A 14,521-nucleotide genomic window follows, 5' to 3' on the forward strand; every position below is an offset into this window, starting at 1 on the left:
CTTTGAGAAGGTCCCCAAACAGGTGGATGAGGGTAAAGTGGTTGGTGTGGTGTACACTGATTTCAATAAGGCGTTTGATAAGGTTCCCCGTGGTAGGCTATTGCACAAAATAGAGGCATGGGATTGAGGGTGATTTAGCAATTTGGATCAGAAATTGGTAGCTGAAAGAAGATGGCAATTAATGGGAGGTGTTCATCGTGGAGTCCAGTTACTAGCGGTATACTGCAAGGGTCTGTTTTAGGTCCACTGCTGTTTGTCATTTTTCTGAAGGACCTGGATGGGGATGTGGAAGGATGGGTTAATAAACCTGCAGATGACACTGAGGTTAGTGGAGTTGTGGATAGTGTTGAAGGATGTTGTAGGTTACAGAGGGACATAGATAAGCTGCAGAGCTGGACTGAGAGGTAGTAAATGGAGTTTAATGTAGAAAAGTGAGGTGATTCACTTTGGAAAGAACAATAGGAATGCAGAGTATTGGGCTAATGGTAAGATTCTTGGTAGTGTAGATGAGCAGAGAGATCATGGTGTCCATATGCATAGATCCCTAAAGTTACCACCAAGGTTGGTAAGGTTTTTAAGAACACATACGGTGTATTGGCTTTTATTGGCAGAGGGATTCCGTTTCAGAGCCATTAGGTCATGTTGCAGCTATACAAAACTCTGGTACGGCCGCAGTTGGGATTCCGTTTTGGTCATAGGGAGGATATGGAAGCTTTGAAAAAGGTTCAGAGGAGATTTTACTAGGATATTGCCTGGTATGGAGGGAAAGTCTTATGAGGAAAGGCTGAGGCTGTTTTCATTTAGAGAGCAGAAGGTGAGGGGTGACTTAATTGAAAAACATATAAGATGGTCAGAGGGCTAGATAGGTTGGGCAGTGAGAGCCTTTTTCCTCAGATGGTGATGGTCAGCGCAAAGGGGCATAGCTTTAAATTGAGGGGTGATAGATATAGGACAGATGTCTGAGGACATTTCTTTATGCCCTCCCTGCACCAGTAGTAGACTAGCCAACTTTACGGGCATTTAAAAGGTCATTGGATACAAATATGGATGAAAGTGGAATAGGAGAAAGTGAGGACTGCAGATTCTGGAGATCAGAGTTGAGTGGGGTGCTGGGAAAGAACAGCAGGTTTGGCAACATCCAAGAATCGGGAGCATCGATATTTCTGGCCCTGATGAGAATTCATGCCCAAAACATCAATTCTCCTTCCCTTCGGATGCTTTAGGTTCGATGAGCTTCAGATTGGTATCACAGTTCGGCGCAACATTAAAGGCCGAAGGGCCTGTAATGTTCTATGTGCTTGCCTGTCTATCAGTACAATGTCACGCTAATGAAACAAGCAAATCTCCCTGGTAAGATATTGGTTCCTGTCTAGTTCGGGTTAGACCCATCCTTTTTGAGCAGGGTTTTTCTGTCCCAAAAGAGTTGTCCAAAAACCTGAATTCTTGAACAATGCACCACCTCTTCAGCCATTTATCGTGTTGCTTTTATCCAAGTTTGGCATTGGGAGTAAGCCAGAGATTGCTACTTCAAAGGTTTTTAAAATCTTCCACCTAACCTTTTACATTTTCTCTGTAGAGCTTTAAAACTTATGATTCCAAAACTTATCATTCTTACTGTTATGACATGGGGTAAACCCAGAAAAGCTCACCTCGCCTCATAATCTGTTAAGGTATGAGTGACAAAGAATACCAAATCCCACTATTTAAAGAAAAAATTAACAATTTATTCTTTAACTCCAAGAAAAAAACGTTGAACAACAGCTGTAAACCTCTTTTGCCTGATCAATTTATCTACCAGGCACTCTACAACACTCTAGTAATCTGGTAAAACCCCCTGGTTAGGTTTTACAAAAATTCAAATTTCAAAACCAGTCAGCTGTGTTGATTCTCCTCTATATCTTCCTCTAGGTTTCTTATGGGTCTTTTTTTTCAGTTTTCTGTACAAATTTCATCTGAACAGGTATCTTTCACAGTGCAATTCTATGGGCTGTCTGTGTTTGTTGATGCTCTTTGCTACCCTGGCTAACCGTTCAAAATGTCTGATTTTTATAGCCCAAAACATCAGATTGTCTCTTGGTTTGATGCTGTCAAAACAGTAAAATTCAAATTTGATTGGATTTGGTACCTTGTGGCATAATTTAATCTGATTGGCCAAATTCAAATTTGTTATGTACCACAGCAACAGCTCAGCTATTTGTTTCACAGCCAAATGTTATATTTTAAAATTTTTCAGCATACTCTGTGCTTTCCTAGATCTGTGCCAGCTTTTGCTCTCTTAAAGGTACACTGCACACCTACTTCTTCATAACACCACTAATGTGTACAACAATTTCCTTGCATTCGTTAGTGGAGTACAGGATCATTGCCCAACAGCTAACCTTCCTGCCATGGTCAAGCATCACAATGAAGAATACCAAATCTGTGCATATTTGGTCCCTTTAAAGAAAAATAAGATTTTAAAAATTCATTCATGGGATGTGGATGACGCTGGCCAAACCAGCATTTACCCCTAACTGCCCAAAGAGTAGGCAAAATTCAACCACATTGATTACCTGGTCTAGGGTGGCATGGAGACCAAACCAGGTAAGGACAACAGTTGCCTTCCCTAAAGTTCATTAGTGAATTCGATAGGTTTTTCTGACAATTGACAATGGATTCATGGCCATGATTAGAGATGTCATTTCAGTTTTTTTAAAAATTAAAATCAAATTCCACCATATCCCACGGAGGGACTTGAACCTGGGTCCCAGAGCATTTCCTGGGTCTCTGCATTAATAGTTCAGTAGTGAAACTACTAGGCATTGTACTACTAGGCATTGTCCCACTTGGTACATATGGTCTTTTGTGACTACAGGGCATCCCAAAGCACTTTACAGCTAATTATATACTTTTGAAGTGTAGTCACTATTATAATGTACGTAACAAGTCAAGATCCACTTTGTAAAAATTCATTCATGGAATTGGGTGCTGATAGCTGAGTCTGTGCTTATTGGCTGTCCCCAGTTGCCCTTCCTGAACTGCTGTAGTCCATTTGGTATCGTACTGTTGGGAAAGGACCAGTGTGGTAGTGACCAGATAATCCTGGTTTTGTGATGCAGGTTTGGAAGATGAAAAGCTAATGGAGGAACTCAGGAGTTCTCCCTGTTCTTTGGTAAAAAAGAAAACTGTCCTTCAATCTACATGAGAGAAGACAGAAGGGGAGCTCGGTTAAATGCCACATCAGAAAGGTGGCTTTCTGACAGTGCAACGCTACACTACAATGGTGTGTCAGCCTTTAGTTTCGTACTGAAGCTCTGAGAATGGAATTTGGACCCACAAACATCTAGCTCAGGCAGGAATGCTGTCAACTGTTCTATAATCTAAGCTAGAATGCCAAATGACAGGGAGCCCTTTTACCAGGCCAGCATGTTAATGTTTAGAGACTGATGCCACTTGCTAATTGTTTTCCACAGTTGATCCTGTTTGGATTGAGTAACCAAATGGTGGTAGATTTTACAGAAGAAAACACAATGACATTTAAGCACCTCTTCCTGAAGGATTACACAGATGGGTCGGATGATTCTTACGCTCTGTATACACAGAAGGATGTCTACGATTCTATTTTCTACACAGTTGAGCAGGTTAATGGCTGTCATACTTCCTCTTTTTATGGTTTGAATACTTTACAGTTTACTCTTTCTGTAAACCTGTCAAATTGAACTTTCTAGTGGCAACCCATGCTTATCGAGTCAAACTGCTATTTCAGCATGTAGTTTGAACTGGATAAATATGCCATATTGTAAAATAATAGCACATAAGTTTGAATCTTATTGAAAGAAGGAACTCACTTGTATAGATTGTCTTTTATGAGCTTAGGGCATCCTTAATCATGATGCAGACAATTAAGTAATTTTTCAAGGATAATAACTTTCCCTGTGAGAAATGGGCAGTCAGTTTGCATGCACCAAGCTCTTTCAAACAGCAATGACCAAGTAATTTCTTTCAAGAAAGAAAACGCTGGGAATATTCAACGGCATTTGTAGAGAGAGAACAGGAATTACCATTTCAAGTCCATGACCCCTCATCAGAACTGGAGAAAGACGAAAATGTAATAGATAGAACATAGAACATAGAAGGATACAGCGCAGTACAGGCCCTTCGGCCCTCGATGTTGCGCCGACCGAATCCTACCTAACCTATACTAGCCCAATAACTTCCAAATGCCTATCCAGTGCCCGCTTAAATGACCATAAAGAAGGAGAGTTCACCACTGATACGGGCAGGGCGTTCCATGAACTCACAACCCGCTGTGTGAAGAATCTACCCCTAACATCTGTCCTATACCTACCACCCCTTAATTTAAAGCTATGTCCCCTAGTAACACCTGACTCCATTAGCGGTAAAAGGTTCTTAGTATCTACCCTATCTAAACCCCTAATCATCTTATACACTTCTATCAGATCTCCCCTAAACCTTCTCTTCTCCAATGAGAACAGCCCCAAGTGCCTCAGCCTTTCCTCATAAGATTTTCCTACCATTCCAGGCAACATCCTGGTAAACCTCCTCTGCACTCGTTCTAAAGCTTCCACATCCTTCCTATAGTATGGCGACCAAAACTGCACACAATACTCCAGATGAGGCCGCACCAGAGTCTTATACAACTGCAACATGACCTCAGGACTCCGGAACTCAATTCCTCTGCCAATAAAGCCCAGTACACCATATGCCTTCCTCACAGCACTATTTACCTGGGTGGCAAATAGATGTTGCGGGAGGAGTAAGAAAAGTGAATGAGAGAAATGGGTTGGGAGGCAAAAGCAGTTCAATGACAAGAACTAGTCTTAGAGAGCCAGAGGGGGGCAATAAAGGTGAATGAGGGAGAAGATGCAAGCAAACAATGCCTTCAGAAAGTACAGCAGAGCTTCAAGGTGTACATTCCTGGATGAGAGATGGTAATTAAATGAACACGAATGAAAAGCAGAATTTTCTGGCATTCTGAAAGAAGAATGGAAGTTCTAACTTGCTATATCTTGTATGTTATACCAATTGCCCTGAGAGAAATCTTAAATCCTTTACCCAATAAAATCCTGCTCTGCTGTTTGCTCCTCTTTAGCATTCAGCCCTACTGTGTATGATCCAGTTCTTTTCCCCTAGTTTTCACAAATGCCCTTCTAGTGATGCAGTTTTTAATTCATCTGGGAAGTGGACATCATTAGCTGCACCAGGATTATTAGTTTCTTGGCTGTTGGTGTCTAGTTTCTTGACTGTTGGAGCTGCACCCACCCAACAAGTGGGGAGTATTCCATGACAGTCCTGACTTGTGCCTTATAGATGGTGGAAAGGCCTAGGGGAGTCGGGGGGTAAGTTACTTGCTGTAATATTTCTAGCCTCTAACTTGCTATTGTAGCCACTGTGTTTATGTGGCAAGTCCAGTTGAGTTTCTAATCATTGGTAACCCAAAGGATGTTGAAAGTGGGATTATGCCATTGCATGTCAAATTGAATAATCAGAGCTGGAATCCTGGACATTTTTCCTGAGCCACCGCCTACCCCAAGACACTTAATGCAAAATTACTGGCTTCCTTCTGCAATGTTACGATTTAAACAGTTTCAGCTTATTACGCCTGGGGTTGCAAGGTTGAGGGTTCAAATTTCACCCCAGCTCTTGAGGGCCTATAAACTGAGTATAGTATGGAAGGAAGTGGTTGAGGGTGCCTTCAGCATTTCTGTTAAGTTGGATCTTTTCAATAAACTAATCTCTCATCAGAATTTGGAAGCCCCATAGAAATCTCTCCAGAGTCCTGGTATGTTCCCTCCTCAATCAGTATCACTGAAAGCAAGTGATTAATCACACTTGTTATTGAGGTTTTTGTTGTGCCTCTATATTGGTGATGCACATAATGGTGGCTCAAAGTGTTATCGCTTAATCTTTTAGTTATATTGCTGTTGAGTGTCCATCCTGTATCTCTGGGAGATGCTGAACTTTGTGGTTTTACATGCTCCACTCAAACCCCCATTCCTTTGAACTGTTTATTTGATGAATGCATTAAAGGCAAACTGGCAAAAATGGGGCAAGAAGGCCAAGGCTTTGTGAATGAATTGCAAGGACTGGACAAAGATTTGGCTAAGGAAGTGGCTTTGGGTGAAGCATTAAGCAGAGAATTCCAGAGGTGGTGGCATTTGTAGCTGAAAGTGGAGCTATCAGTGGTGAGGCAAAGGGATTGGGATATTGTCTAAAGGACTGGGTGAACTCAGGCAACATAGCTAACTTCGAGCCAGAATAAGTATGCTCTGTTTCCTATCTCCAGTCTTTATCCAGTGATTGCTGGTAGGTGTGGAGTGGAATTGTTCAAAAACTGAGGAGAGAGCCAGCACCATTGAGATAGTGGGGACAGGAGAAGAACATATGTATGGCTGCAGTCCCAATCTGAGACATCAGTAGATATCACAGGCTGTACACAGTTGTACAGTGTTAAACCATTGGGCTTGTCTGGCTCCTTTGGTACATGTGGCTCTGTTTCAAAGTAGCCAGTGAACCCCAACTCTTGGCCAGTGATTATCTACACGCCGATCACTAAGGCATATTGAGTTGGTCATTGCTGTTTGTGGGATCTTCCAATGCACGTAGACGTCTGGGTTTCCTGCTTTGCAGCAATAACAATTTTATAATACTCCACCACTGCAAAGCGCTCAAGAAAATCCTGGGCTTGTGAAATCTGCTGTCGGAATATAAGTTTCTTAGTTTTTCATCAAACCTTCCCTGGTATGATTCTGCAACTCCTACCTCTGTGTGCTTATGATGTAATTCAGAATTGCTGTTTGTGTCCCTGCTGTTTGGCTGTGTCCTGTCACATTGCTCAATGTCCTTTACAGTGCAGTAGCTTGGTCCTGCATTGGCTGGGTGGACCTCGAGCAACTACAGGGTGGCTGAAGTCAGATACTTTATCTTCCTTGTAGTACCTGGCTCTGCAAAACATGACTTTGGGACGGTACGCCTATGTGTTCGGTGGTGATGAGAATCGCACTGCACTGCAGCTCTGCCAGCGCTTTTACAAGAAAGGCAGCATCAATCCAGCAAACGACACCTTCAACATCAATCCATGGGTGATAACAGGTGAGAGATTCATGTGCCCTCAATGGGGAACACACAAATGGAAAGCTCTTCTTTCACCTGCCTGCTGTGAGAATAGTTCCAGGATTTAATCCACCCCTAATAAAGGGGCAGAGACATGTCGACATTGGCATGGTGTGTGACTTGAGGAACTCTGACCTGAAAGTGGTCTAATGAGATTGCAGTTCCCCATACCACCTTGATGGTGGAAGTGATGGGTTTAGGTGCTGCTGTAGGAGCAGCCCTGGGTTGGTTGCTGCCCAAGCAGTATGTTGGGGGAAGTGACATTGATTAACAAACTGCAACACCTCAGATATTTTCAAGCCTTGAGTACAGTTACACTTGTCCCATTGAAATGAGTGGTGAGGTTTCTCTCTCAATCCTAACTTGAACCCTGCAGATCGTTAAGGGGATGTGACAGCTACAAAATGTGAGACACCATCTCTTGCAGTCAGTGTTGATGTAGCTGTCTCACTCCCTCCCTGTGGTACTGACTTGTGTCCCAAGGTCCTGTGTACATTCAGAGCCCCTTCATGTGTGGTTTCGGTGGTAAGTACTAGTTTTAAACCATTGGAACTTGTTGGCCAGTCAAAGTGAGGGATGACCTTTAAAAAGGTTTATAAAATGATGAAGGGCATGGATACAGTGAATAGTCAAGGTCTTTTTCCTAAGGTAGATGAATCCAGAATTAGAAGGCGTAGGTTTAAGGTGAGAAGGGAAAGATTTAAAAGGGACCTAAGGGGCAACTTATTCATGCAGAGGATAGTGCATGTATGGAGTGAGCTGATAGAGGAAGTGGTGGAGGCTGATATAGTTACAACATTTAAAAGACGTCTGAATGGGTACATAAAGAGGGAAGGGTCCGGAGGGAAATGGGCCAAATCATCGTGAACGAGACTAGGTCAGATTGGGATAGCTGGTTGGCTTGGACTAATTGGACCGAAGGGTCTGTTTCCATGTAGTATTGTATTCAGACTCTAATTTGGTTATATTACCATCGCAGCAAGTGCAATGGGCAGACCTGAGATTGCACTAGATTATGGAAAGTTTCTGGTGGATCACTGACAATCTTGTTTGCCCATAGAGCTGGGACAGTGGAAAAGGCCTTCTTTCTGGGAAAGGGTAGCTTTTCTATGCTGTAATTTAGTTTAATCCATCTCCAACTACACAAATTTAATTTGGTCTGTCACTGTAGTTACAAAGAATCCTTGCAGTGAGGCATCATATCCCAGTGGGAGGGTGGAGACCATATAGAACTCCAGGTTTTATAAAAGTAGAAATCAGTTCTAAGTGAGTCAACTGCAATTGCATAGTGCTTTTGACTTGGTAACCAGTCTCAAAGTGAATGCCCTCAACCATGCTAGAGTGGACGAGACGAGGTCAGGGCACATTGCTGATGGGTAAGTCAGTGTGCAGCAATGTGATGGGCTGGATTGAGCCTGTAGTTTCTCCTTGCCATGCTGTCTCGCTGTTCAACTACAGCACTGATCAAGTGGTGAGCACCATTGCACTTTCCCCAGGCAGTACAAACTCCCAAGATGCAACCCCAACCCATGTGTGTCTGACGCTGATGGGGTTGTAGGGGTGTATTTTCAGAGAATCCTAGAATCCCTGAAGTGTAGAAACAGGCCATTTGGCCCAACAAGTCCACACTAGCTCTCCAAAGAGCATCTTACCCAAATAGAGCAGAATTGAATTTGGACTTTGAGTTTTAAATAGAGTCATTGGTGAGAGGTAGTTTAGGGGCACTGTTACTGTCATACACTAAGTAGAGTCAGAGAGATGTACAGCACAGAAACAGACCCTTCAGTCCAACTTGTCCATGTCGACCAGATATCCCAACCCAATCTTGTCCCACCTGCCAACACCTGGCCCATATCCCTCCAAACCCTTCTTATTTATAAACCATCCAAATGTCTTTTAAATGTTGCAATTGTACTAGCCTCCTCCACTTCCTCTGACAGCTCACTCCCTACATATATAACCCTCTGTGTGAAAACATTGCCCCTTAGGTCTCTTTTATATCTTTTCCCTCTCACCTAAACCTATATCCTCTAATTCTGGACTCCTCCAACCCAGGGAGGAGATTTTGTCTATTTATCTATCATGGTTTTGTAAACCTTTTAGAAGGTAACCCCTCACCCTCCGATGCTACAGGGAAAATAGCCCATCCTATTCAACCTCCCCCTATAGCTTAAATGCTCCAATCCTGGCAACATCCTTCTAAATTTTTTCTGAACCCTTTCAAGTTTCACAATATCTTTCTGATAGGAAGGAGACCAGAATTGTGCACACTATTCCAAAAGTGGCCTAACCAATGTCCTGTACAGCTGCAACATGACCCCCCAACTCCTGTCCTCCATACTCTGACCAATAAAGGAAAGCATACCAAATGTCGCCTTCACTATCCTATCTACCTGCAGCTTCACTTTCAAGGAGCTATGAACCTGTGCTCCAAGGTCTCTTTGTTCAGCAACACTTCCATGGACCTTACCATTAAGTGTTTAAGTCCTGCTAAGACTTGCTTTCCCAAAATGCAGCACCTCACATTTAGCTAAATTAAACTCCATCTGCCACTTCTCAGCCCATTGGCCCATCTGATCAAGATCCCATTGTAATCTGAGGTAATCTTCAGTGTCCACTACACTTCCAGTTTTGGTGTCATCTGCAAACTTACTGACTATACCTCTTATGCTCACATCCAAATCATTAGTAGATTCAGGCTGGGAACACTGTGCTGGCCCCCTAGCGGTGGTGAGGCAAGTTCAGTTTTTGGATGGGGCAGTTTAATCTTGAATGGAATCACCGAGTGATTACCAAGGCATCACTGAGTGCTGAAGAAAGGCTTCATGTTTGGGCTGGGACCCCTAAAATTAAAATTGAGATTGAAGGCTACTAGCCTCCCCTTTCAGCTGTTGTCAGACCTGTATTGGATACTCAGTATTATCTGTTTGATTGATGGGCCTAAAATATTAAGTGGTAGTTTGTGTTAGAAGCTGTAACTTGTGTTAGGAGCCAATGCTTACCAGAATTCTCAATAGGAGTGAGAGTGACAGTGTAGTTTTTATGGGGGACTTCAACTTTCCAAATATTGACTGGGAATACTATAGTTCAAGTATTTTAGATGGGTCAGTTTTTGTCCAGTGTGTGCAGGAGAGTTTCCTGACACAATATGTAGACAGGCCAACAAGGGGTGAAGCCACATTAAATTTGGTACCGGATAATGAACTTGGTCAGTTGTTAGATTTGGTGGTAGGTGAGCACTTTGGTGATCCAGACCACAATTCAGTTATGCTTACTTTAGCTATGGAAAGAGATAGGTGTATACAGCAGAGCAAGAGTTATAGTTGGGGTGGAGAAGGAAATTACAATGTGATTAGGCAAGATTTAGGATGTATGGATGGGGGAGGAAACTGCAGGGGATGGGCACAATTGAAATGAGTAGCTGATCCTTAAGTTTGTACCAGTCAGGTGGGGAAGACATTATTGGGCGCGGGAGCCGTGGTTTACTAAGGAAGTTGAATCTCTTGTCAAGAGGAAGAAGAAGGCTTATGTTAAGATGAGGTATGATGGCTTAAAAAGTGTTGATGGAAAAGTGCATCAGATCAGGCAGCATCAAAGCAGCAGGAGAATTGATGTTTCGGGCATAAACCCTTCTTCAGGAATGAGGGTGTGCTAAGCAGGCTAAGATAAAAGGTAGGGAGGAGGGACTTGGGGGAGGGGCGTTGGGAATAAGATAGGTGGAAGGAGGTTAAGGTGAGGGGGATAGGCCATATAGGGGGTGGGGGCGGAGAGGTCGGGAAGAAGATTGCAGGTCAAGAAGGCGGTGCTGAGTCTGAGGGTTGGGACTGAGAAAAGGTGGGGGGAGGAGAAATGAGAAATCTGCATTCATCCCTTGTGGTTGGAGGGTTTCTAGGCGGAAGATGAGGTGCTCTTCCTCCAGGCATCGTGTTGCTATGGACTGGTGATGGAGGAGGCCAAGGACCTGCATGTCCTTGGCGGAGTGAGAGGGGGAGTTAGTGTTCAGCCACGGGGTGGTTGGGTTGGTTGGTGCAGGTGTCCCAGAGGTGTTCTCTGAAACATTCCGCAAGTAGGCGGCCTGTCTCCCCAATGTGTAGGAGGCCACATTGGGTGCAGCGGATCCAGTAAATGATGTGTGTGGAGGTGCAGGTGATGGCTCAGTTAGGGTGCTTGAGAGTTACAAGTTAGCCAGGAAGGACCTAAAGAGATACTAAGAGGAGCCAGGAGGAACATGAGAAGTCATTGGCTGATAGGATGTACAGGACATTGGTAAGGCCTTTTCTGGTGTACTGTATCCAGTTCTAATTGCCCTATTATAGGAAGGATATTATTAACCTGGAGAGGGTTCAGAAAAGATTATCTGGAATATTGCTGTGAGTGGAGGGTTTGAGATTCAGGGATAGGCAGAGACCTTTTTTTTTCAATGGAGCGGAGGAGGCTGAGTGGTGGCCTTATAGAGATTTATAAAATTGAAAGTATAGGTAAAGTGTCTTTTCCCTCGGATGGGGGCTTTTAAGACTAGGAGGCGTGTTTTTAAAGTGAGAGGAGGAAGATTTTAAAAAGACATGAGGGGCAATATTTTTACCCAGCGAGTGGTTCATGTGGAATGAACTTGCATAGGAAGCGGTGGATGTAGGTACAGTTACAACGTTTAAAAGACTTTGGATAAGTACATGAATAGCGCTGAAAATGTGTTGCTGGAAAAGCACAGTGGGTCAGGCAGCATCCAAGGAGCACGAGAATCGACGTTTCGGGTATGAGCCCTTCAGGGAACTTTCCTGAAGAAGGACTCATGCCCGAAACATCATTCTCCTGCTCCTTGGATGCTGCCTGACCTGCTGTGCTTTTCCAGCAACACATTTTCAGCTCTGATCTGCAGTCCTCACTTTCTCCCTAAGTACATGAATAAGAAATATTTTGAGGGATGTGGAGCAAGTGCAGGCAGGTGGGGCTCCTTTACTTTGGAATTAAGGTTGGCATGGACTGTTTGAACTGAAGTCTGTTTCTGGGCAATATGACTATCTATTGAGCCAACCTATATAAAAAAAATCAAAATTAAACTAATTCATATTGTTTTGACAGACAATTATGCACACGAACCAATCAGTTGTGCAAGACCTGTCGTACCAGTGAGCACTTTGTTGTATTTCTACTTAACCTCAGTATTATTAAGATTCATTAAGTGGGCTCTTGTGGTGCAATTGGGTTCAATAATGTCACTACCTCTGGAGCAGGAGAGCCAGTTTAAGTCCCACCTGCTCCAGAGCTGTATCACATGATCATGTTTCAGGTCATTGACTTTGCAATCAGAGAACTCTTGTAGTACAGTAATAATGCCCCTTCTTCTGGCCCAGGAAGCCTGTGAATCAAGTCCCACTTGATTCAGAACTGTGCATTTGCATGTCTGACAGGTTGGTTAGAAAAAGGATATGATTCCCTGGTATTTCAGAGCATTCTCTTGCAGCACAGTGGTAGTGTCCCTACCTCTGGGCTAGGAGGCCTGGGTTCAATTGCCACCTGCTCCAGTGGTGTGTCATAAGATCTCTGAATAGGTTGGTTAGACTATATACAGAACAACCTCAATTATCCGAATGAAATGGACGGGAGTATTTTGTTCAGATAACTGAGAGTTCGGATAACGGATTGTTCAGATAATGGATAGCTTTCTTATGGGTCCTTGAGATCTTGGTTGGATAATCCGAAATTCAGGTAATTGATATTCGTATAATCAGGGTTGTTCTGCACATGTATTTTTTTTAAAAAGATTAATTAACCTGATGGATGAAACTAGAGGCACTCATGCAGTGAATTTCTAACATTTTTCTTTCAGAGTGTGTATATGTGAGTCCCTCTTTTCACATCAATCCCAGAGAAACACCGCAATACAAGAATATCACATTAAAATTCTACAAGTAAGGCTGTCCTTCTTTTAAAACTGACGATTGAGATTGTTTTATTCAGTCCAGCTTGTTTGATAATTGAGTAGCATTGTTCACATCAAGAATTAAAGATGATTGTGTATAAAATGGAATTAGAATAACACTGAACAATAGGATGGCACTGAGGTTTTAGAGGGTGTAATGTAGGTTTTCAATGATGTTGCCTGGTTTGAGGAGCTCTATAGGAGGAAGGGCCTGAAATTGACTTTTACCATTCCAGCCTGTCAGATTACTGTGTGATAGGGCAGAATTTCAAATCAAAGGATGACTCAGTGTAGGTACAACCAGGTGGGCCATAGAAACCAGGATGGCATGGTGACTCAGTGGTGGTTTAGCACTGCTCGGGTGACTGTGTGGAGTTTGCACATTCTCCCTGTGCCTCTAGGTGCTCCGGTTTCCTCCCACATTCCAAAAGATGTTCAGGTTAGGTGAATTGGCCATGCTAAATTAGCCGTAGTGTTAGATGAATTTGTCGGAGGTAAATGTAGGGAAATGCGTCAAGGTGGATTACTTTGAAGGTCAGTGTGGATTTGTTGGGCACATTGTAGGGGATCTAATCAAATTGAATCTAAACTCAGAGTTCAAACTCAGGACATGAGAAATTTCTTCACAGAGCCACACAGCTAAGGATTTTCTTCCTAGGTTCGTTGTCAAGGCAAAGATTGTGACCAGATTCAAGAAAATTTTGGGTAAAGGCAGATGAGATTTGGGTGGAGGTAAATTTTATTTTTAATTCATTCAGGGAATGATGACGTTGCTGGCCAGCTCATTATTTATTGCCCATCCCTAATTGCTCAGAAAGCAGTTAAGAATCAACTGTATTGCTGTGGGTCTGGAGTCACATGTAGGCCAGACCGGGTAAGGATGGCAGATTTCCTTCTCTAAAGGACATTAATGAGTTAGAAGGATTTTCCTGACAACAATGGTTTCATGGTCATCATTAGACTCTTAATTTCAAATTTTTATTGAATTCAAATTCCACCACCCAGTTCCCTAGAACATTACGTAGATCTCTGAAATAATCGACTCTTGATAATAGCACTAGGTTATCACCTGCCCATATGATCATGACTGCAGTGTATCTCCTGCCAAAACACTTAAATTGGAAGTTAGTGCTGTTGACATTGTCATTGTAGCGCTAATATTCTGTTGGAAATGGGAGAATTGTCTCTTGCGGCCAGTATCCAGCCATCCTGCTGGTTCCTTTCTTTCCTGCTTTTTTTTATATAGATTAGATTAGATTAGATTACTTACTGTGGAAATAGGCCCTTCGGCCCAACCAGTCCACACCGACCCGCCGAAGCGCAACCCACCCATTCCCCTACATTTACCCCTTTTACCTAACACTACGGGCAATTTAGCGTTGCCAATTCACCTGAACTGCACATCTTTGGACTGTGGGAGGAAACCGGAGCACCCGGAGGAAACCCACGCAGACACGGGGAGAATGTGCAAACAGCATATTTGTAACA

At 43.1% G+C, this 14,521-nt stretch overlaps 1 protein-coding gene across 2 annotated transcripts in view; it reads left to right on the forward strand.

Annotated features, from left to right (window-relative positions):
- mcoln1a (mucolipin TRP cation channel 1a) overlaps positions 1–14,521 on the forward strand; it is a 72,907-nt gene that overhangs the window by 28,526 nt on the left and 29,860 nt on the right. The window contains exons 3-5 of one of the 2 annotated variants that reach the window (XM_060854932.1): positions 3,453–3,620; positions 6,936–7,092; positions 12,941–13,022. In XM_060854932.1, the coding sequence (XP_060710915.1) occupies positions 3,453–3,620; positions 6,936–7,092; positions 12,941–13,022 (407 nt within the window). The remainder of the gene's footprint in view (positions 1–3,452; positions 3,621–6,935; positions 7,093–12,940; positions 13,023–14,521) is intronic. The other variant, XM_060854933.1, reaches the window with a different exon arrangement.

This window comes from Hemiscyllium ocellatum, chromosome 45 (genome assembly GCF_020745735.1).
Source record: "Hemiscyllium ocellatum isolate sHemOce1 chromosome 45, sHemOce1.pat.X.cur, whole genome shotgun sequence".
In the NCBI taxonomy this organism is placed as follows: Eukaryota; Metazoa; Chordata; class Chondrichthyes; order Orectolobiformes; family Hemiscylliidae; genus Hemiscyllium; species Hemiscyllium ocellatum.